The 23,519-nt window shown below is 38.9% G+C and overlaps 1 protein-coding gene across 12 annotated transcripts in view; it reads left to right on the top strand.

The window, feature by feature from the left end:
- fbrsl1 (fibrosin-like 1) overlaps positions 1-23,519 on the top strand; it is a 336,829-nt gene that overhangs the window by 139,393 nt on the left and 173,917 nt on the right. For 11 of the 12 annotated variants that reach the window (XM_087796551.1, XM_087796544.1, XM_087796549.1 and 8 more), the window contains exon 4: positions 6,205-6,240. The exons of the other annotated variant lie outside the window; for it this stretch is intronic. In XM_087796551.1, coding sequence (XP_087652677.1) covers positions 6,205-6,240 — 36 coding nt within the window. The remainder of the gene's footprint in view (positions 1-6,204; positions 6,241-23,519) is intronic. 12 annotated transcript variants of the gene reach the window in all.

Below are 23,519 nucleotides of genomic sequence, written 5' to 3' on the forward strand. Positions count from 1 at the left end.
AGCATCTTCTGGTTCAACTGTTCAAACAGAAATTCCAAATTCATAATGAAAATGCTTAATGGTTAAAATATCTGATCTTAATTGAAATGTTTACTATTGGTATGCAAATAAACATATATTTAACCAACAAAACAAATAAGATATGAGTGTAACTACCAGTAGTGATGGTCTGATGAAGCTTCATGAAACAGTGTCATGTTGTTTAGCGGTCAGTTGGTGGCGCCATTAGTTTAAAAATGATGTTTCATTAGAACAGTTGTTTACAACATAAGAAAATAGTGTCAGAGACTGCCATCTAGTGGACTCCAAAAATAATGACACAGCTTTATGAAGCTTCATCAGACCATCACTACCAACTAGTGATGGGTTGGAGTATCATTTATTGACTCTAGTCCACTAGATGGCACACTTTGCTCTGTAATCCAACACTTTGAAAAGCTGTTCTATTGACACTTTACTTACTTTTTCTAAGGGCACCAAATCCTAAGCCCTAAAAAACATTACGCTGCTTCATGACGCTTCTTCACCTGCCACATTCATTATAAATAAATGTAGTCTATTACACAATACTCCAATTCTTCCAATGGCAGAACCAGCCTTTCTTAGCAGCTATAAAAGTCTATATTTTCCCTTGGTGAAGGTTTCAAACAAGGAAAAGGTTCACCGTCAATAAGTGTGGTGGATTTTCAACCTAAATGGCGTATGCCTCTCACCCTGAATAGCTTGGATAGAGTTGACTCGACCATGACACTAAGATGAATTACATTGATTTTCTACTAAGTTTTCTTTATATTCCAAACCAATTGGACAATGCAATGAGCCACAAACACTGAGCAATAAAGGAAAATTCTTCATCTTTTCACTTACATTAAACTCACCTTTGCGCCACTAAGACGGAGGTCTCTTTACTAACGACCCGTCTCCTGCGAGGGAAATGGATTTTCCCTCGTGTTGCCGAAAAAGGAAATGAAGACGAATGTGAAATGTTGATTCACTCGCCTGCGTCATCTTTAAAGACAGTCATGCATCAATTTGGGATCAGGCTGGAAGAAATTGCGAGGGAAATGCTTTTTGTTTGTCGGCATGGTCGTGTCTTTATCTGTTTATTCTGACGAGGTAATTGTACCCGCGGTGCCTAGGAACTGAGGCGCATGAGGATTAAGGGGGCACACGGGGCGGTGGAGGAGGGGAGTGGGCTGGACCACGTTTGTGTCCTGAGGTTAGCCGTGATTTCTCCAACACCTATTAACCACCTTTCTCAGCCGGCTCTGATTGGCCTCGAACGTCGCGATTGCAGCAAACCGTCGTCTGGTAGGAGACGCCGAGCGACCCTCCTCTCTGATACACACTTTATTTATTTTTTTTACTGGCGTGTGGAGGAGGAGGCGTGGAATCGGGGAGAGGATTAGGGGGTGGATTTAGCAACATTTGTCTCCTCCAGAGCTGTTTAGTTAACCCTTAAATGCCGCCAGCATCCATCCCATCATTCTTGCCACTTTCCATCATTCACACACACAAACATATGCATCCTTCCTTCCACACACACACACACACACACACACACACACACACACACACTCTCTCAGGGGCGGGTTCTTAAATCCTTTTGAAGTCCTAAGCGCTGCAGAAATCCATTGAGAGAACCATGTATAATGGCTTTTAAGAGAGAGTGTTTAGCTGCATGCCGACCCTATGGCTTATGAACCGCCAGCGTTTTAATGGATCCCCCCCCCTCCTTCACTCTGTCCCCTCGTCCGCCCCCCTCCACCACAGCTAAATCCAATGGATTGTCCCTCATTATCATTTAAATAAGCCTCTCCTTCCACACAGAATGCTGTAAGTAGAATGAACTATATATGGCGAGGCTAATTCTAAATGGTTTTGGCCTCCCACCACCTCAGACGTTCACGCACATGGAAAGGCGCACATATGGGCTTGTGGATAAACAGAATGTGCTAGCCCTGTGAAATCAAACATACAGGATGTGCAGACATGTAAAGGCAGCATGACTTGACTTTCAACAACACACACCATCATGGCACATGGTGTCCTGCAGGGCGGCGGTCTTTTATTTCACACAATATGTTTCTTACATGACATTTAAATGCGTTAAAAATGCCCTACAATTCAATTTAGTTTTCAACAATTTCGGAAAAATAACCTCTCAATTTAAGGGATAGTTTTTAAATGTTTTACTCTACTTTTCTACTGACCCTCATGTCGACTAAGGGTTGGGATTATTTTCAGAGTAATCTGTTCCTTTTTAGAGGAATAGGCAAAAATGTAGATCTTTTTTTAAAGTAGCGACTGGAACTCGGTTGTCTTTATCTTCATCTTTGTCCAAAAAGCTATTTAAAAAAATCCAAATCCCTCCATGGTGCTTTTTCTGTAATGTCCATCTTGTATGAGGAATTGTTCTTGAAACTAAAGAATTTTGGGAGACATACTTTACGTACTTATTTAAATGTGAAAATTATACTGATTTATGCAGGAGTAATTTAGTATTAATCAGGGATGCGAACCGTGGGTGTCTCCTAGATTGGATTCATATTCTCGCGGTTGCGATTTGATTTTAAATCAATTGAGTGTGTTAATGAGGCAAACTATGGATTCAACAATATTGTTTGGTTAAGGTTGGTTGTATAAGGGCGCCAAACCGGTACTTTTAAAACCATAATGAAGGCTTAAAGGATTTATGCAAACATTCTCCGAAAAAGCTATACCAGGTGAATATCAGAATCGAAGCGAGATTCTGTGAGTGATGTGCGGTGAGGTTCATGGTTGGTGAGGCACCGACTCCTTTAGTGTCAGTTTTACATGTATATAAACCCAAAAGAGAAGCTTATTCAATTGGCTACTGGTTATTTCATATCTTATTAGCATTCTGAACACACGCATGCACACACACAGTGTTAGCATAAACCTGTACATCTTTGTCATTGTCATATGAAGATGGTGTAAAACTATGATTTAACAATAAATTTATAATATTTCAAAAAGTCTTTCTTAAGTTGTTATGAAATTTTGCGGGTCATTAGTCTTAGATCATTAGATCTCTGGCAGTCATCGATTGTGGATAAATATTTATTTATAGCTTCATAAACCATCTGTCATCTTTGAGATTGACATAAGAGTCATAGCTGAAATATTATGTTTTAATTATTAATTTATTTAGAAATTCTGTATTCAAAATCTTTAACCTGCCATATTTAATGATCTGAGATCTTTCAATTGGCTAGAAAATATAAATCTAAATTTGTTTTAAACAATGAAAAAGTATAGAAAAAAATGAATGAACTGATAAATAATTTAAAAAAGGATTTTAAACAGTATAGAGTATGACCGTGATAATAAAGGATTACAAGGAAGACGCAGCTGATTCAATGCTCTTGATTTGAAAGCGTTTATTTCCTCATACTGAAAGTTTAGCGAGAATCTACAGATTTAAGGCTCATGAGTGGATAATCACGAGGGATAGTTATCTTGATTATGATGTCAGCGCTGTATTTGTATTCAAATGTTATTAAGTTACGATGACTCGATCACATGTTACTGTCTGTGTAAGACTAGCAGTGATGCTGTGTTGAAAGATAGACCCGCCTTATGTTGCTTCTGATTGGTTTATACTGTGTGAGGCCTTCTGTGATTGGCTGGATATACGTTAAAAGTGTATTATCATGAAAAGATAAATATTGAGTATTAAATGGGTCAATATAAGCGTGAGAAAAACAAAGAATATTTTATTTAAGGCCAAAGTGTGTTTTTAATAGGTTTTATCACGGTTTTATCATCCTTAACTCATACGACGTGAAACACTACTAATTTCTAAACTACTTACTTCACGTGAGTCAAAACTTACGTATGTATTTTACTTGTATTTACGCTGTCAATGCGATGGAAGTGGAAACTTCCCCTGTTGATGTCACACGTAACCACATCCATTTTCCAGTCAGAACAGATCTGACATCTGATTAAAAAACATTTTATAAAATTCACAAGACACCCCCAAAAACTATGTTAAATATATATCCTTAAATAAATACATTGTCCAAAAAGTAGGTTGGAAAATGCATTGAGAAGCTTACCTTCTTATGCTTAAAAAATGAGAAATGACAAGAATATAAATGTTTTAATAATGATTTAATAAATCTAAAAATGAGATAAAGACAACAAGTACACCGAGTTGGCTGAGACACATAGGTTACCCATTAAATCCCGGGCGACTACAGATCGCACCTCCCTGCTGAATGAATCCAAGTTCTTCTCTGCTCAAGGATGTGAAAGGATCAGAGAGGTGGAGCATGTGGGAATAGCCTTTTGATTCCCGCAGAGACTGCTTTCCGGTTCACGACAGGCCTCCTCCCTAATCGTCACCACAGGGGCCGGCCCTGGAATCAGATGGACACACAGGCATTGATGAGCGCCGGGCCCCGTGGAGCAGGTGTGGGAGAATGGGAGAGTGTGAAACGAGGTGCCGGGGTGGAGCGGGTCATTTGGATTGAAGGTGGACCCGTGGATCAAATTGGTCCGGCTGAAAAGTTTCCTCTAGAGAGCGGGGAGAGGAGAAATTGCCAATCTAGACTGAGGAATAAAAGCAGTGGAAAGTGAAGGGAGGAATTTGAAGATTGGGATTAGAGCAGGTCTCACTGAAGAGGGCAAAACAAGTCTTGTTCTTGGTTAACCATTGAGACCACAGGAAGTCATTTGATGTGTCCGAACTGCGGCTTGTTCAATGTAGATTCATGTTGATTTTATGACCTGCAAGATGTGCAAGTGTTTAAGATCAGATAAGGAACAAATATCACTGTTGTTTACAGTTTTACATATACTTCCATTAGCAGTGAAACTGATGTTGAACAAAACAAATGTGATTGGGAAAAGATAAAAAACGTAAAAATAAGAAACTAAACCTACTAAAATGAAAATATTATCCCTTTTTCAGAAAGTTGATTTACATTATGTTCAGCCCACAACTTCAGGGTCAAGGTGACCCATAGGCCAAAAACAAATGTGTTTGTGGTACCCCTTGTGTTGTCTTTGGGTCAAAAAACAAACTACTTACTTGGATCCACTGATGCTTATGATGAAAGAGAAAAGTATTTCTTCACTGGATAGCCAAAAATATAACATTATATTGTTAAGAAGAATGATTTTTGATCTTCAATGCTCTCCAAAGCTCACACTAAGGTCAGTAAAGTACATATTATTTAAGTCAAGTACAAATGATGAAACCTTATTCACATTTTAGCTACAGATTGTTTATGACGAGCGTTCTTCCTGATGTCAGTTACCTGAAAAGGTGGTGAGAGGATGGGCAGAGTCCCCAACTGGAGGAAGGGGATAAGTTGATGATCCTCTCTGCTGCTCTGACTGTGTTCTACAGTTTCCATACGGTTACGCATCTGGACAGGATGCGCTATGTGGTTCTTGAGAAGAGGGAGTTGGTGGCGGGGCCAGGGTGTCGGCTACTCTCGGTTTGCAGAGAAACTAGATGCTGCGTGTTCTCGGCATGGTTTTTGTTCCATGATGGGTCTTTAGTGATGTGAACACACAGGTTTTGCTACTTCATCTCACCAAAATATCTCTCATGAGAATATCTCGCCAAGATTTCAGAACTTTATGAAGTAATACGTTCAAAATATGGTCATGATGAGAAACTTGCTGCATCTTTGAGAGGAAGAGTTATTTTATTTATTCTTAACCTAAAAATACATTTGCAAATTCAAACTCAAATTCACATGGAAACTTTATTACATTTTGCCAATCATTTGTTTTGTTTCAAATCCCTCAAAAAACACTTTTAATTTTGCCTTTTGAGTCTATTTCATAGACGGTAGGAACAAAGGTGCTAAAAATAAGTTTTACAAAAGTTTCTGATCGATGTGGGAAGTTCCAGTATGAAGACACAGGTAAAGTATATGTGCAGCAAGAGAAATTCAAGTAATAAAGAACATTTAATAATAGAAAAAGAATAATTAAAAAGCCAGGCATAAGAAGGAGGATATTGCTCCGGGAGTGCCACTCAGCTGCCCCGTGATCAGGGCAGGAATGTATGCAAGTGATCCGCGGGTGTGAAGAACACGGCCGGTCGGGTAAAAGGTTAACGTGAATATTGATATTAAAGCGGCCCTGCTTCATCATGTCTTTGTCAGCGAGTGGAACGCTCCTTAAAGGTCATCCTTGTCCTCCTCTCTCTCCCTACAGAGTTCCACTCACTCGCTGTCAGGCCGCGGGTACTCGGTAAGTGACATTTTCATGCTTCATAGCTTTACGGCAGAATTACAATCTCCAACGACCCGCTTTATGGCCCCAGCGCTCGACATTTTAATTATGTTAAATAGAGTAATGGAGAAATCATGATATTAGGGACATTAATTCTGGCTGACTGACTGATTAAATTGCAGGATGGCGTCCTGCACTACCTTGGCGAAAAGAGATTCTTGTTTTATTGGCATCGACCGTCGCCATTTGCCCGTGCGGATATTCGGTTGTTAAGAGTTTTATGTCCTCATCCATGAGAGATCATCAGAATTTCCGAGAAGCCTTTTTCACTTATATAAAATCGTCTTCAACACTTCAGCTCTGCAGACATTATCAAAAAATGTCTATATTCAACAATGTTTTTAAAATCTATTAACTTTTGTTGGTTTAGGATCACAATGTAGAGCTTTTCGGGAGTGTGATCACCATCAACTGGGTCCAATGATTTTACTGAATTTAGCTATAGGGTCAGTGGGGTGGTTCCATATAAGAAAGCTGCAAATGTGTCTTTATACCTCTAAAAGCCAGGGAAAATAACCTAATGTTCAATTGACATGTTGAGTTAAGTGTATCTTAAATAGATCCTGGACCGTTATTGAACTCATCAGTATGTGACTCTTTGTACAAAACTCTCTTTTCATTGAAATATTTACATCAGAAAATTAAGCCCCACCCACTGAAAACAGTTACGTTTTCGGGAGTTGGAATCTTGTTTACCCGAACTACACCCACACTGCTGTGATTGGTCAAGTGTCAAGGTTTTTCACTTCAGGTCATCAATAGTGTAAGTGTGCACTTCCAAGGGACTTGTTGTACAAACAAAGCAGGGCATGATTACAGCTGGCTGGAGGAGGAGTGAAGACCATTATTACATCATAATGGAGTTCGCTCTTGTAACCTCTCGTTCGCTGATAGAAGGATAGATATGATTAGAAGGAATAGAACTTTATAAAGTAATAACCTTAAAACATCATCATGATGAGGGAATTACTGCATCTTGGAGAGAAATAATTAAATGTTTGAAACATTTGACTGAGCAGGTTTTCACATTAGTTGCACTTTCAGAAGGAACATGATGTACCAGATAGCAAAGAACATTGATTGAAAGTGGATTCTTGGTCAGATTAGTTTTTAGTTTTCATTGAGTAATCAATTATCATAACGTGTTGAATTACTGTTACAATTCCAACGTCAAAAATCTGTTGTTTGAATAAACATTTATTCAAAATAGATGATGGTGGTTGGAGACATTTGTGGCGGGAATTTCCTTGTCCTGTTTGGTATCCATGAAATCAATGCATATGTATGAATACACCTTTAATATTTGAACTTTTTCTATCAATTTTTTTTTTTTAAGTACCGTCACATACTGTTTCAGTACAAAGCATTGATGCAGTTAGCATAACTGCTAGTAACATTTTGCAGAGAAATGGTTTTAAAACTACAATATTTATGAACAGGCAACAATTAAAAACTAACATCATCACTATTGAAAAATCAGTTGCATCTATCGTAATTTGATAAATGAAGTATTTCCTACTTTTCCCATGTCACCCTTCATCTGGCTAAAAACAGTGTTTTTATGTTAGCGGAAAACATCATAACGACAAAGAACACATCGGCTGCATCCTTTCTTCCCGTAAGCTATTTCACAAATTGTCACATCGGGACTATTTTTATCCTTGGAAAGCATCTGTTGCCCCTGCTTCAGTGCATTTTCAAACCATAAATTTTTGCTCCCATCGTTCCACTGATGTGTCTCGTCTCCGGGTAACAGTGGCAGCGGTCGTCCTTCATGTCCTCTGCTTTAAGGAGCTCTCATAAGGAATGCTCTTTAAAGTGCGCTACTTTTAGCTGATGAGTGGCATATGGCTGTTCTCATTGCAGCATGGAAGCAATCACCCCGACAAACAAAACAACTATAAATGGTTTGTCATCGCTAATCTGCCTCAAAGGACCGCGGCTAAGGCTCCAAACAAAGCTTAACTTCAAAAAACAATGATCCCTGTGCGCTGTTTTTTCTTATTTTTATAAATTTGTTTTAATAGAACATGTCACATTCTTATTCCCCCGTGACAGCGTATTCTCAGACGGATGAAAACAAACAAGACCTTCGGAAAAAGCATGTGAAGGCCTTTGGCTTAAGCTGTCAGTTTGAGTCGGTGGAGAACAAGGTTTTCTCTTCATCTGGATGGAGGGAAGGAGGGGGTTGCGAAGAAAGGGCAAGGAGAGAAGAGGCGGGAGAGGGATGATGTGTGTGAGGGGTGCAGGCCATGTGCTAGCAAAGGATAGGCGCGTAAAGAGGGCAAGAAGCTTCATGTTGTCTGGCTGCTTATCCGACAGTGCTATCTGCAGTGTTTGTAGCCCGTGGGTATCTCCTGGGCACTGAGCTCTGCTTCTCAATCTGCTCCGCTGCCAAGCTGCTTGATTTCTTGGGGCTTCTTATCTGTGAGTGCTGGGGGCTTTATAGTGTGATGTTTTTTTTTCTGGGAGGTGCGGCGGCCGGCGCACGGGTTGTGAGGTCTGGCGCTTGAGGGATCTTGCGGGGAGATATGGTGTGGGCATGGGAGGGGAACGACCACTGTGATAAAATAAAGTGCCTCTGAATGTGGGTGGAGGGCTGTTTGAGGAGATGGTGTGAAGGGTCAACGAGTTAGGAGGCAGCGTTGGCAGTCGAAGCAGTGGACAAGTGCGCCTCAGGCAATGATTACCATCTACAGCTCGTCCTCGCCAGAAAAACAATCCGCGGCAAGCTGTCGGACGAGGGTTTATATGTCATTTTGCAGAAATATATATCTTTAATTAATGCTTCCATATGGCTCAGTCGATGCGCTCCAGATTCCACAGGCTCCAATAAAATTTTAAGGAATGTATGGAAGCTACTTGCAAGCCAAGATTTCATGGACGATGTTGAAAGTAAATGACTTGGCTGTGGAGTTTATTGTCCTCGAAAATAAAAACTAGATAATTCCACAACATGCTGAAGTGTTTGTTATAAATCTGCATTTGTTTTTCACGAGTGATCCTCGTGCATATATGGAATTAATCAGTTCACAGAATAAGTACTGTAGTCATGTTTTCTTTCCCTGGAGCTAAACTAACTTTGAGAAAATCCACTTAGCAACTTTTTCCTGATTTGATATTTGGAAGCATAACCTACCTTTTCTTATCTATAGTCTTAATTAAATGTGACCCCTCCTCTTGCAGATGGTCTTTCTAAAATACATTGCGTAATATCCCCAAAATAACAAATGCGGGAGCATATTAGGTGGAACGTACACTACTGGGGAAAAAACAAAATGAAACCAACATACTTATTCCATGGTAATACACTAATTTATTTATTATTATTTTTTACCTCTTATTCCATTATGGAGGTCGTGGGGGCCTGAAGCCTATCCCAGTTACTTCAGGCAAGAGTTGGGGGACACCCTGAACAGGACACCAGACTGTCGCAAAACACACACAAGACATACAACCATCACACACACACATATACCTACTGACAATTTCCACAAGTCACCAATTAACCTCTGTATGTTTTTGGACTGTGGGAGGAAACCGGAGTGCTCGGAGTAATCGCAACAGGGGCAGAACATACAAACTCCACACAGAAAGGTCATAAGTTACCTCCCCACAGACCTGGAAGCAAACCGGCAACCTTCTTGCTTTGACTGCACCACTACATGTTAATATTTATGACCAATGTCTCACCTCTCTGCGCCCTCTAAATCTAGCCCTCTTGCTGTCCTAAAGACCTAGCAATGGGTTGCCAGTCTACAGTCATGTTTCTCACTTCTGGAAAACACCTGTTTAAAAAGTGTGGACCCAAACTCCGTGCATTGATATGAAGCTGGAGAAGTGAGTCGCTATCTGAGCGTGTAAGACTGGATATGGAATTGTTTATCAGGTCGACAATCCTGTCTTCTTTGTGCAGGCTTCATTACATCCTCGGTTATGTCGGGGAGAAAATATCCGCGGCTTGTTTCCTGCACTGCCACCTGCTTGCTGTTCCAGCCATTTATCATCCTCTCCGGGGTTCGTTAGATAAAGAACCAACATCCCCTCCTGTGTCGGCAAGATACAAGCTACGGGAGCCGGGGAGAAATGTCAAAAAAATCTTACCGGATTTGCTATCTCCGCTTCCTGACGCTCACCCTTGGGCCGGATATACAGTAATATTTGCGGGAGGCGATGACTTAGCGACGCGCGAAAGACAAGGAACCACCTTTCCTCTCCAGATGATTGCATGTCACACTCATTGTTTGCCACCACCCAAAGCCAAACTTCTTTTGTTTGTATCCAGAGCTTTGTCAGTGATGGTTTAATCAGACGTGTCGGTTTGGGGAGGATTTTTTGTTTTTCTGATGTCAGGAGGTAAAAGCTTCGCCGTAGGTGAAGTGAAAACGCTCGAAGCGTCCCAACACATCTGTGCTTCACCTCTTGCTCTGTTTGTCATAATCACATTTATTGCTAAACAGGTCTTTTCTCTTCAGCAGAGCCGCCTGACTCATCCCCGCGTTCTTAAACAGCTTTCTTTTAATTGATTTGGCATTCAAGACTTTCGCATTCTACAGAATGCACTTCACTGAGAGCTGATTATCGCAGAGATCCCGAATACGGATTATGTCAGTTAATTAGACGAGCAGATATTAGAAGCTTACCCTTTCTTCCAGAAATGACAGATTGATGTGATTAAATGAGAAATGCAGCCATGGGCGGTAAATTGAATGTAATGATTTTTCCTTATTTTTTTTTTTAGATTTCATCACGGTTCTGATGTTTCTTATCAATGTAGTGACTTTAACGATGTCAGATACTTGCTCTATCTAATGCGACATGATTGATCAATCATCGGTAGATTTCAATCTCAGTCCAGAGCCAGTTACCAAACTAAAAGTTTTAGTCTTCACTTAATGCCCTCCAAGGCTCCAAGTCTCGTGAAGTGTTTGAAAGTAACCCGTCTAATGTGGGCAATACCTCCAATACTAGCTGCCATAAGCCGTTGTATAGAAGCTCATTTTTGTATCACAATACAAACCACAAACTAAAGATTGATCCGATACCTGTTATTGTAGGGTATGTTGCAGACATTTTAATGAATGTTATATACAGTATGTGTGTCTAAGATTTTTGTTTCTTGCACTTTGTCGACCCTAGTGTTTACATATATATCCTAAGAGGGAGCGTGCAGGCATTGAGAGAATAAAAGTCTTAACACTCCAGGTAAATGTTTAGGAAACGTTGGTACTGTGTTTGGAAATAGACGTATGGTTCAGAGAAGAGTTGACATGACCATGTAGATTCCACGAGGTACCAGAAAGCCGAAAATATTAAAAGAATTTGTTAGTTCCCTCACATTGAAACCTCCAAGATGCATTATATATGATATTTAAACAAATTACACCGCTTGTGCGTTGCCCTTCCATTTGTCTGGCAGTGTTTTATTTAAAAAATGAATAAAAAAATAAATATATATATATTTATTTTTTTATTCATTTTTTTGTTTAAAAATAGTTTGATGCATTTACGTTCTGATACAATCTTGGTTTGTTTTGTCATTCGTCATATCTGGTCCATCTGTGGGTCACTTCTTTAAAGAGCCCATCAGTGAAATCATGTTCCTGTAATTCAGCCAATCATACACTCCGCAAAAGTAACAGAGAAGTGTCGTTCAGTTCTTTTTAAGTTATTAGCTTGGTTAGCTCACTTGGCAGTGCATTTTTGAACTTCAAGGGCGCAGGGTTTCTCTTTTTTATAATGGTTTTCATTTGCAGTGTCTTTGTGTGTGTTTGTGTGAAGTGGTTAGAAAGAATCTCGTATATCCTGGTCTAGAGGACAAGTTGTTAATAGTTTCCCTTTAGTTTTTAAAGTAGTGTGGTTTATTCTGTATGATGTATGTCACAGTATAACAACATACAACAACAAAGTGTTGATTTATACGTTAATATTGTCAAGTTTAAACCACTACATTTTACTGGTTCCTCAAGGGTATAGGCAGATGTATTTCGTCTTGAATATCTTTCAGCAGCCGCCACTGCTGATATGATAAAACAGCTCAACTTTAGAGTTTAAGTCTCTTTCAGTCACATATAGCCCAGCTGGTGTGATCCAGGACCCTGACATTGTCTTTGGCTCTGGGGTGGGCACTGTCCGTCAGAGGCCCATCTATGAAGTGCTTTCCACCTTGAAAAACGATTTGTTTATCCCCTATGTGCGGTCTGGCCTCAGATCTTTGGCCTCTTTTGCTCTTTGCGCTTTAGGGACCCAGGCTGTTGCTGCTAGCAACGAATAGAAATTGCTGTCAACCGCAACAGGGCCCACCACACATCAATCAATGGCTCTGAATATAAAGGCTTGAGGCTTCTGTGTCTCTGACTGAATGGCCTGCCTGAAATATCCCTTTCCAGTGGCTGAGCACATTGGCGGTGGATGTCTTGCATGGCTTCGAGTTGAGGGGAGAAACTAATTTTCAGTATTGCTGCTTATCATTGTTCTAATGGAGACACATTAGAAAGGCAGCGACCGAAAGAGAACTCTGGGGGAGGTCATTTAAATAAAGAGGCGACTTTGTGAATCATTGTTGACAAGGGACTCTGAGAAGCGGCCCCGGTGTCGTTCACTCGCCATAAATGAACTCTTAATTGCTTTTGCCACTTGGTTTCGCTCTTAAGAGTGAGTATGTTCAGCCTCAGCGCGTTCCACATGCCCCCTTAGTTAGGGCTGAATCGAGACTTGAACGACACAATAAATTGTCAAACATTCACCCTGAAAATGCAGATAGTGCTTCACACCAATCTATTCCTCTGTAATGTATGGTGATGACTTCTGTACCTGGTAATGAGAAAGGACAATAATGATTCTTTCTTATATTAAATCTGTTTAATGTTTTTCCCAGGCTACGCTCTGCGACCGCGTTGGAATCATTCCAAATGAAACACGGGGCTCTCGAGGGTAAAGGCATTAGTTCTAGTGCCGTAAGCAGAGCCTTGATTATCATCACTCTTAGTTTGTCTTAGATTCACTGTCCCTTAACTCACATTTGCCCCACTTTAAACAAAAAGCCCTGTAATGTAACAATCAAACAACACTCCAAGGATTTGTTTACTGCAAGCTTTCTCCCCATTAAGCTTCACAGACACTGTAGACAAATAAAGTGGTAATTCCACTTTATCATATGTTACATATACCACAATCAAGCAGCAATTACATGCTCCCTCCATTTGTAAGAGCTCCCAACGCCGACTCGGATGTTTTAATGAGGGCTGTAATGAACGCTCAGGGTGTTTGGCAAGTCTCCGAGATTGCCGGGGCTTTTATGGCTCCCCATTATAACGTACAATTTGCATCAGCAAATTACAATGCTCCATATCATTATCCTGTACCAGACCCGATCATAAATTACAGCTCCAATTACAAACATCTATCGTGGAGGAAGAAAATGAATATCATAACGGTCCAACAGAAGTGTGCAGGAGTGGAAGGAAGCCTCCCGTGGATTGTGGGATGAGACGCTCCTGCGCAGGTACTGTAGTCTTTAAACCGCCCTCACAAGGCGGCGGTCTTTAGAAAGAAGGTGTTACACACACCTGCCGGTTCCGAATGTGATCACAAGTTAAATGATGGTTTTTCACTCCACTGAACACAAGGACTCATATAGGAAAGTGTTCATGTCCAACCACATGTTAGTTCAATCTAATAGACTAAAAGAATGCAGAGTCTAGGTAAGTTTCTAAGCAATTAAAAACAGGAATGCCGCAAAACTTTTGTGCTTTGTGTTTTTTCTATATGATTTGATTCCCAGACTATATCGAGACCTTGGTAAGACCTTCATACTTTCAGCACTCATTAATTACTGCCGTACAATTTCACTGAAAAGGTATTGAAATCGCAAACGTTTTTCTTTTTCTACTTTCTATTTGTGTGTGTCATAGTTGTGTACTTGCTGCGTTCACGCCTAAATTCTCTGAGGCCACCAGAGATCACTATGATCGGACTGTAAAGTGGTTCTGAGACTCTCTCTGCTTCACACTCTTTTAAAGACGTTCAGTTTGTCCATTCAGGAAGACAGAGTGAAGAGTTTCCTGGACTGTCTCGATTGGTTACACTCTTCACTTCCAGATCTGCTCCCTATCTCTCCGTATCAGCTGCTTTATCGACTGGAGGTAATATCATTTGACGTTCAGATGTTTGCCGCTGATGCTGATTAATTCAGTGCCACTGGTGTAATATTACTCATTTAAAGGAGCCTCCACCTTATTACAGATGCACATTGAGGAATGCAGAGGAAGGCAATGTAAAGTAATGTTATGTTAAATAAATATAAGACTGTCATGAGCTTGATTGACGACTTCCGTTTCAAGTTCAATTTTACTACTTCTTTCCACAATTGGCAGCATAATGTAATGTTCAAAATAGTTCGTAACATAATATAATGATTTATTGCAAAGTTCTATGAGTGAAGCAATACATACATTAATATGTGTTTATGTAAAATAAAACAAAAGAAAATCATGATAATTACAATTATTCATAATTATTAAATAAAATATATATTATGGGACGACTGAGTTGAAGGGACAAACATTTTAGACACACAAAGTTAACGTACATTAAAATGTCTGCATCCTACCCTAGCTCATATATATATATATATATATATATATATATATATATATATATATATATATATATATATATACAGTGTATATATATATATATATATATATACATTTGGAAATTCATTCATTTAAAAATTATTTTACAGAGGAAAGTTACACATAAATGATTTAATTTTGATTATTTTAATTGAGTCTAACCATGGGCATGTCAAAGCGAGTTAGAGATATTTCATATATAGATGTGATAAATATGAACTTCCGCGATAATAGTTGTTCCTAGTTGCACCTAAGACAGGAGCTTATCTTAGCCATGAATTCCTACCTAGTCTTTGCTCCTTCTATCGGTGAGTGGTATGTAAATCCCCAGCTCTCTCCGGTGTATGTATCAGACAAATGGTGGCGTACCTGTGATGGCTGACTACCCTTTAATCTGTGACCTGTGGCCAAATCTTGCAAGAACATAAGGCATATGCCAACACATCGCTGCAGGCGCAGAGCAGAAACCACCTCGACTGATGAGACGAAAGGGCCTGAGGGATCCGGCAAAACCCACCAGAGCTCCACAACGTCTCACAAACAAAGCCTGAAATTAGGCAGAGCCAGGGGCAGGACCATTTGCAGCTAAAATGTTCCCGTTTTCATGGCCTCCTTGGATTTGCAGAGTTCTAATAGCGAAGAGAAAATGGAATATTTTGCTGTCATATTTTTCCTGACAAAGAAACACACTCTTTGCTCATGTTTCCATTTGCATTTATATATAAAAATAGAAAAGAATCCTTAAAGGATGTGTGAAAACGTGAGCTATGTTTAATTATTAAGCAAGACATTTTCTACAAGTAAAGTTCATTATTTTAAATTCAAACTCTAAATAGGTAGAAAACCATTTATAGTTCCTGAGAGGTTTATGATGCATGATCTAAGGAAGACTTGTTGTTGCAAATTAATTTACTACAATGTAAAGTTCAGCTCTCAGATGGGTGAAGAAATACTGACATGTTTCACGTCAATGTTTTGTTCCAATTGCTCCTGTAAATGTGTAAATCTGCTGTCATTCCTAAAAGATCTAAGTCTTTTGTAATTATTGAAGCAAACTCAGCGAACAATAGACAAACTAAACTATCGCTTGTCTGTCTTTTTGACACAGGTTTGTTTCCACTGGTGGTTTCTGAAACTGATATTTTTGATGATTCCTACTCAATGTGTTTCACCTTTGAAATAACATTTTCACATAGTTTAATTGTCTTAGACAGTTTTGTTTTTCTACTGTTACTGTTGGTGTTTTGTTGTGTTGGAGGCGACCAATGTTCATCTCTAGTTGAATATCAAGGTTTTCCAAGAACCCACAGCAAGTTTGTCCCAGTGCTTCCTTCCAACTGGACTTACAACATCCTGACCTCTTTGTTTCCTAATGGATTCACCAGTTAGAATGATTTCCCATTTTGTTCTTTCGGTTCAAAGTTACTCCAAACTACTAGCCAACCATACGACAGGTCATGTAAAATGACTTTGGCCCACGGACAATGAGTTTGACACAGAAACTGTTCTTTTGTTGACAAATGCCAAACAATAAAATCTCTCCTTCATGCTGGTGAAAACGATAGCAATGAAAATAATAATAAAAAATATAAGTAAAACCTAAATGATACAAAACTTAATATAGTGAAAATGTAAAATATAAGATGAAGAAAAGCTTAAATACCTAATGAACATATTAACTGAGTAAAATCATAATGAGTTAAATGATAAAGATGTATTAATATATTGTTACTGGTAATACAGCATCATGTTTTTTTTCTCCTTTTACTTGTTACAAAACCGCTAAAGTAAGTATCACTAAGTAGGTCATGTTTTGCCACCCGTCTACTAATCACTCATCCAAAAAGAACATGATTCCCCACCACCGGAGCCCTGAGTCTTGCTCCTGGGAGTTTGTCGAGCGACTACACGTTCATTTGATTTCCTGGTGTGTCTTTACACACCTCAGCTCGTACTGCGAGTGTGACAATACAGCTGCATCACTCTGCAGCACTTCCACCTCCCTTCGGTTCCAGTACCTGCATGTTTCCTCCTCCTCTCCGGATGGAGAAGGTGTCTGCGACAAACCGCAGGTGAAGTCTCCCATTACACTTCCAGATGATGCTCGCGGGTTTATTAGCAGAGGAGCTGTTAATGACGGGGTTGAGCTTCCTCCATATTCCAGTCATATTCATGTCAGGAAAACTGCTTTTTCTGTAGCTCCTCTCCTCTCGAGTTCTGAACTGTGAATGTGAACAAAGACGACCTGTAAACACGTTTACTAGTAATTATTATTATGTTGTCAAACCTGATATTTGTTAGTACCGTTAATCATAAATTATTTTAAAAGGCTTCAGGTTTTTGGTCCAGCCTTCGTTATTCAATGTAAAGGAACATTCAGTTGGTATGATGGTCAAGGTGGGAAATTTACAATGATGATATTGTACACCAGTCCTAAATAAAATTAGAAATAACAAGCCTATGGTGATATAACAGTGTTTACTTAGTTGTTCCGAGGGCCGACGTATCCTGATCCTTTATGAAAAAACATGAACCATATGTACAAAAATAGATTGCATTTTCTGCTTACATATGACCTACATAGCATTGTCAAAAAATAAAAAGCAGCTTTAAAACGTGTAAAAAGATCTTCTACACCTGAGTCTGAGCATACAATTGTTTGGATGATATATTCATTGTGCTAAACTGATTAATTATTGACTGATTCCTAAATATCTTCTCAGAAATTGTTCATTTTCTGTTTTTTCAGGGGTTTTTTGTTCAGCTTATTGAGATTTTAAAGACCTGCGTTTTCAAAAAATAATAAAGAATTCAATGATTTTTCTTTGGAATGTGTTTCATCCCATTAAGAAATAAAAAGACAAAACTGGTCATATCTATTGTTAACCAGACAACAAACGCTTAACGTTATTTTCACTGGGACTCATTTAAAAGATAACATCACATTGTAAGTGGAAGAAATGAAAATAAAATCACTTGAAACTTTAACAGACCTAAAATATTATAGAGAAGCCAGGCTCATGGATGAAGGTTTTTAAATAATAATGCTGAGTAAGAGTCTTATCTTATCTTAAAGTAGATGGATTTGGAACATACTTGAGAAAGCCCAAAAGAATCACACAGATATTAAGATGGCAAACTTAACTAAATTACACTTATTTATACAATAAATAAATTACAATTCAAAACATATGCAAACTAGAGATAGAGACTAGAGACTTTCTCACAGTACACTGTACTAATCATACATCTATCTATATTCATTAGCTCTTGAAGGAGTCTTGGATTTATCTTGAATAACCCAAAGGGACTCTGGTTATCATCACTCATGATTTTTTAAGGCAGTTTAATTAGGTATATTTTATGGATCATTGTAATAGATAAGATAATTATCCAAAGGACTCAGATTAATACAAGGTCCTTTATTTATTATCTCAAATGGATTATTTTATTTTTTCTCTCCATTAGTTTGTGATGTCTTACCCTCATTATATAAGTGCAACATTGACAGTGGTCGTAATGTGAATCTTGTCCATTACACAAGCCTGTACATTTTTTAAAGTAATAAGAATATAAATGTTGATTCATTTAGCATATTCTTCTACATTTTTTATATAATAACCTAATTTTAACAAACTAAATACTGTTTAATTTATTTTTTCTTGCTAATGTCAATAACATCATAACTACCCTACTAATATCTAGTGATTAAGAAAATATCAATGTGGCGTGATATCGCAATGTGCTTTTCTACGATACTGTATCAATATTCGACAGCACTGTATCGATTATTAAAAATAACCGTAGTATTTTTTAATGGTTTATTTTTCAAAGATGAACATCCTGTAAGATCCAGGCGATGGCTAAGGACGAGAGGATACAGTCAACACCAGCTGTTTTGATATATCCTGGTTTCAAAACAAAGGAAAGCGGTTACATCGTCATCAAGAATCATGCGTACTGTAGGTTCTCCAGAGAAAATTACTCAATACTACAGTACAACAAATATATCCATGTTCCTACAGTATCACAATATATTGTATCGTTACCCCTTTATCGTAATACGTATCGTATCGCCAGATTCTTGCCAATACAGAGCCCTATAATAATTTATGACGAATCATATATTGGATATTTTTTGTGATAATTACTGTATATCATCTACAGTTTCTTTAAACTCATCTTTACCTTATCATATACAACAACAATAACAACATATTTTTCTGCCAATGCTTCTTTTGCTACAAATGATTTTGAATGTATCTTCAAACTTACTGTAGTTCTCAGTATTTAAAGAAAATATGTTTAGATTATACTGTAATACATACTGTAGGTATTGTAGTATACAAGATGTATTTGTTAAGTGTATTGTCATATCATTGCTATAAATAGCTACATTCAAGATAGCACAGCAGACAATAGTTTTATCGTTTATTATCAGTTGTTTTGTTTTAGTTTATTGCTTATAATAGAGATAAGAGGTGTTTTGTCCGATTCTGAATGCAATCAAATACAATCAAGCTGTCTTTGCTAATACTGAAAATCTGGGATCAAGACATATTTGGTCTGGGCAGTGGTCAGGTGAGAGGGTCTATAGTCAACCTCCTCCACTGTGACGTCATCCTTCTGTACTTCCATATTTGATCCCTTAAAGTGATGGAATCTCCTTTTATTCGCACTTCCAAATGCATTAGCTTGGCAAGCGGCAGCGGGGCATTGGTGGCTCCATCAGTAATGTCATGGCCACTTTAACATGATGAAGAACGCCGCCGCCGCCGTCCGTATGAATAATTCACAACATCGCCTGGCCAGAGAGAAAAGCAGCAGGGATTGACTTTGAATCGTGGGAACAGATGTGTGATTTCTTTTTTTTTTTTTCTTCACACGGACGCATAAGGTGCTTGTTTTGGGTGAGTGAGCAATTTTAATTCAATTTGAGATTATTTTTTCCAAAGTGAGGAGAGGCCTTGAGCCGGGCCTGGGGAAATAAATAAGGTGGGATCAGAAGAAGGAGCTGTAGTTATGGGATGGGAGGGAACAGGGCTGGAGGTCCTCCTCGTCATCCATCATGGTGGCACTTCAATGATTGTCAAATAAGTAGGCCTGTCCAAACCCATCTTTTATCATTACATTTGAATTGATCTATCTAGGGATCACATCATCCAGCACGCGGAGGCGCTCCGGCTCATGTACGCGATATGGCAATGATATGGAAATGGGGAACACGATAGCTTGGAAACTTGAATCCGAGGCCGGGGGAATGCGCGTTGTGCATCTGCTTCTTCAGACCTGGAAATAGAGCGACTTCAACCGCAACACTGTCAGATGAAATACATTATTTTTGTCAGTAACACCTTCAGAAAAAGGTTCTTACATGTTCCTGCGAGAACATCTGCGGATTCTTTCTGGTTTTACCCGCCGTACCACATGGAAACCGTGGGTCTTACACTGATAATTTGACGTGGGAACTTTAATGTAAATAATTCAGCTAAAGGTGGCTGAGAACTCCTGGCATGGGATTAAGCAGGCCGTGTTAAGAAAAGCTGCTCCAAATCCATTCCCAAATTGTCACGGCGCCTTCGAAAGAGGCAAAACAAACCCACCTTAATCTCCGCTAATCATACTTAAGCATGAATGTTTCATGTGGAAATGCCTGGTTACAATTTAGAGGCTTTTCCGTCATTCCTGGCCTCACTCTGCCACAATCCAGAAATCCTTTTTGGCCATAACAAAGAGGAAAAGTGATGTAGAGACATCAGATGTGGTGCGGTGCGTACAGCATGTTAAGAGGAGGAAGAAACAGAACCCCACATTACAGAAACCAGCTTTGTTGACGACAAGAAAACCCTGCAGTTAATGAATTCAGCCTGCCAAATTTCAAGATGTGCCAGAGGATAAAGCTGTTACAAACAAAGATGAAAACAACAGCGGAAAACATCAGTGATTGGTTGTGATTAACAGCAGCTTTCCTACTTGTGGCTCGGAAATTCAAACAACAAGCTGATGTAGCGACCGACCTAACATTATTATTACTATTATGATTCGAGACGGCGCGTAACCCGACGGCACCATGATTACATTTGACTTGCAATGATTTTCGCGCCCCCCCCCCCCCACTTTTTTCATGAGGCAACAACAGCTTGGAAAAACTAATAGATCTATTCCCTAACGTGTTTTGAAGCTCCTGCGTCGCTTTTCTTAATATTTACATCACACAGGTGAAAAGTATTTGATTTCCGGTGATTTGAGAAGCATGACGAAAGTTTAAACGGCTGCGCATTCAAGTAACGCTGGAGTCTAGCTTTTTATAAAGCAAGCACAACAGGTTGAAGACACTCTGGGGGCAGTTAAGTTGTAGGAATCTAAAAAAGTTTATTAAAACTCTTTATTTAAAATACATTTTTAATTGTATTTGTAGTTGTGTATGTTTAACTTGTTGTAGGGTTTTGTACTGAGAATACAATAGTAAAATATGATGGATTGACATGTAATTGCATTTATTAAATATATTCAATCATTTATGAAGCATGCTTTCTGATCCAAGCACACATATTTAATGCATTGTTGAATGAGAGGTCGCTTTTAAACAATGAGGAATTATTGTCTGAAACATAATAATTGCTCATTTATACACGGATTGAGTTGTGCTGTTATTTTACGCAAATATTGAATTGAAAATTCTGAGTAAATATTTATAAATATTTAAAAAGAAGTCGTCGCACTTCTGTGCCCACCCCATCTTAATAAATTAGGATATATAACTACATTTCTCAAATAAAAAATATTTTCTATAACCTGTACCACATTGTTATCATGAAATGTTTCATTTTAAATTATTATAGTTGCTGCAATCTTGTTAGAGTTGAAATAGTAATAGATAAGAATTAAAAATTGAGTAGTATTTTTTGTCTTTGGGGGGATCATGTTGTACTGCCAAGTACTATTTAAAAGGTTAAAACTCATTTTTCACTATTTTCTTGGCACCATCATGACCACTAAGGTTTAGTATGCAGTATAATCAACCATTTTGTGAAGTTACGGTTAAAAATGCATGTCCATGTTAACCTAGCCAATGTGGCCCTAACATGTTGAAATTCTCCAACAATGAATTGAAACAATGATAAGTGTAGACTCATCAGACTTAATTGGAGTCCTCGGTATACTAAATAAAAAGTCTTTACTATAAATAGTATCCAATTTTGGGTGTTTAGTGTTTAATACAGCGTGATCTGGAAGGAATCAAATGAATAAATGTAGCTGCTATAAATTTTACATATTGGGACTTCAATTTAAATATAATGTTTGCACATAAAAATTGTATTTACTTTGCACATTCGCAATGTTTAAGTGTATTTTTGTAAGATTTAAAAAGTATGAGGTTATTGTTTTAAATTTTCGTGATCCTAAATTTTCGTGTTCCAAAATTTGCGCCAGCTTAGGATCCTACACGCAATGTTAGTATACAGCATTACTTGCATCGTCTAATTATCAGGCAATTATATAAGCAACCGCACCAGGAAAACTAAGACGCAAAGCAGTAAAGTACTTCGAGGCAATGCATTATGTAGTATAATGGTCTCTGGGGGGTAACACAAAACATAGAAAGAAATGTGACTGAAAGGTGATTGCTATTCTTCTGATTGGTATGCTTGAGGTTAGGTACTCATTTTGGTCAATAATGTTCTGGCTTTGAGCTCCAATAGTTGGATGGAAATACTGGAGTTGCTTAGAACAAGCGCCTGCATAATGAGTAAAAATGTCAATACTTGAGACAGGTGTAGTAATAGTTATCAATGCCGTTGGTGTCTAGTAATGTTGTGTGATAAAGGTTTTTTTTTTAAAGTGTTGCTGATCTAATTAAAAACTTGGAATGTGTAGCATCCGCGGACGCAGGTGGCAACAAAGCGAGCTGAAGTCAGGCACGGGCAAACCAGGAAGTAATATTTCCAATCAGGCGTCTGCCATCCCCGCCGACACAGCTCAATTTAACCTTGAAGAGTAATGAGATCTGACTTGCTTAAATGTTAGCATTCTTAAATCATCAGGAAGTGCCTCCAAGGAGCCCATAATCACTGTGCCAAATTGCTGTGCTCGCTAATTTCATTTCTCCCAAGCATTTGCTCGTAGTTAGTGTCGATTATTCAAGAACAGGCATTTAATGTTGCCGGCTCCCACGGGTGTTGCATTAAAATGGAATAACTTCCAACATAAATAAAAACAAAAAAACATTACTTCAACCCTCCCTTTTGACCAACTTCCCTCCCTTCTCTCCTCCACCGCTATCATCCCTCCATCTCTCTTCGCTTCCCTCCTTGGATGGTGAGAGTTGGAATCTAATTCTCAGCCCATCTGGCAGGCGTAATGAAGGGGGCCCGGGCTGGCGGTGCCCTGCTGCCATGGCTCAGTGGAGCAGGCGGCGAGCTGGCAGATTGAACCGGGTTGAGTGGAAGAGAGTAGGGGAACCTGCTGAGTGAGTGCGCCAGCCCAGTTAATCTCCCATGTGTCCCGGTGTGATCAGGGCCAAGGCCAGCCACACAGGGAGAGCATGGTGGCATCGAGGGGGGAGTTTGTGATTGGCATATTGTTGCATTTGCTCCTTTA

This window comes from Callionymus lyra, chromosome 1, assembly GCF_982586985.1.
Source record: "Callionymus lyra chromosome 1, fCalLyr1.hap1.1, whole genome shotgun sequence".
Classification (NCBI taxonomy): domain Eukaryota; kingdom Metazoa; phylum Chordata; class Actinopteri; order Syngnathiformes; family Callionymidae; genus Callionymus; species Callionymus lyra.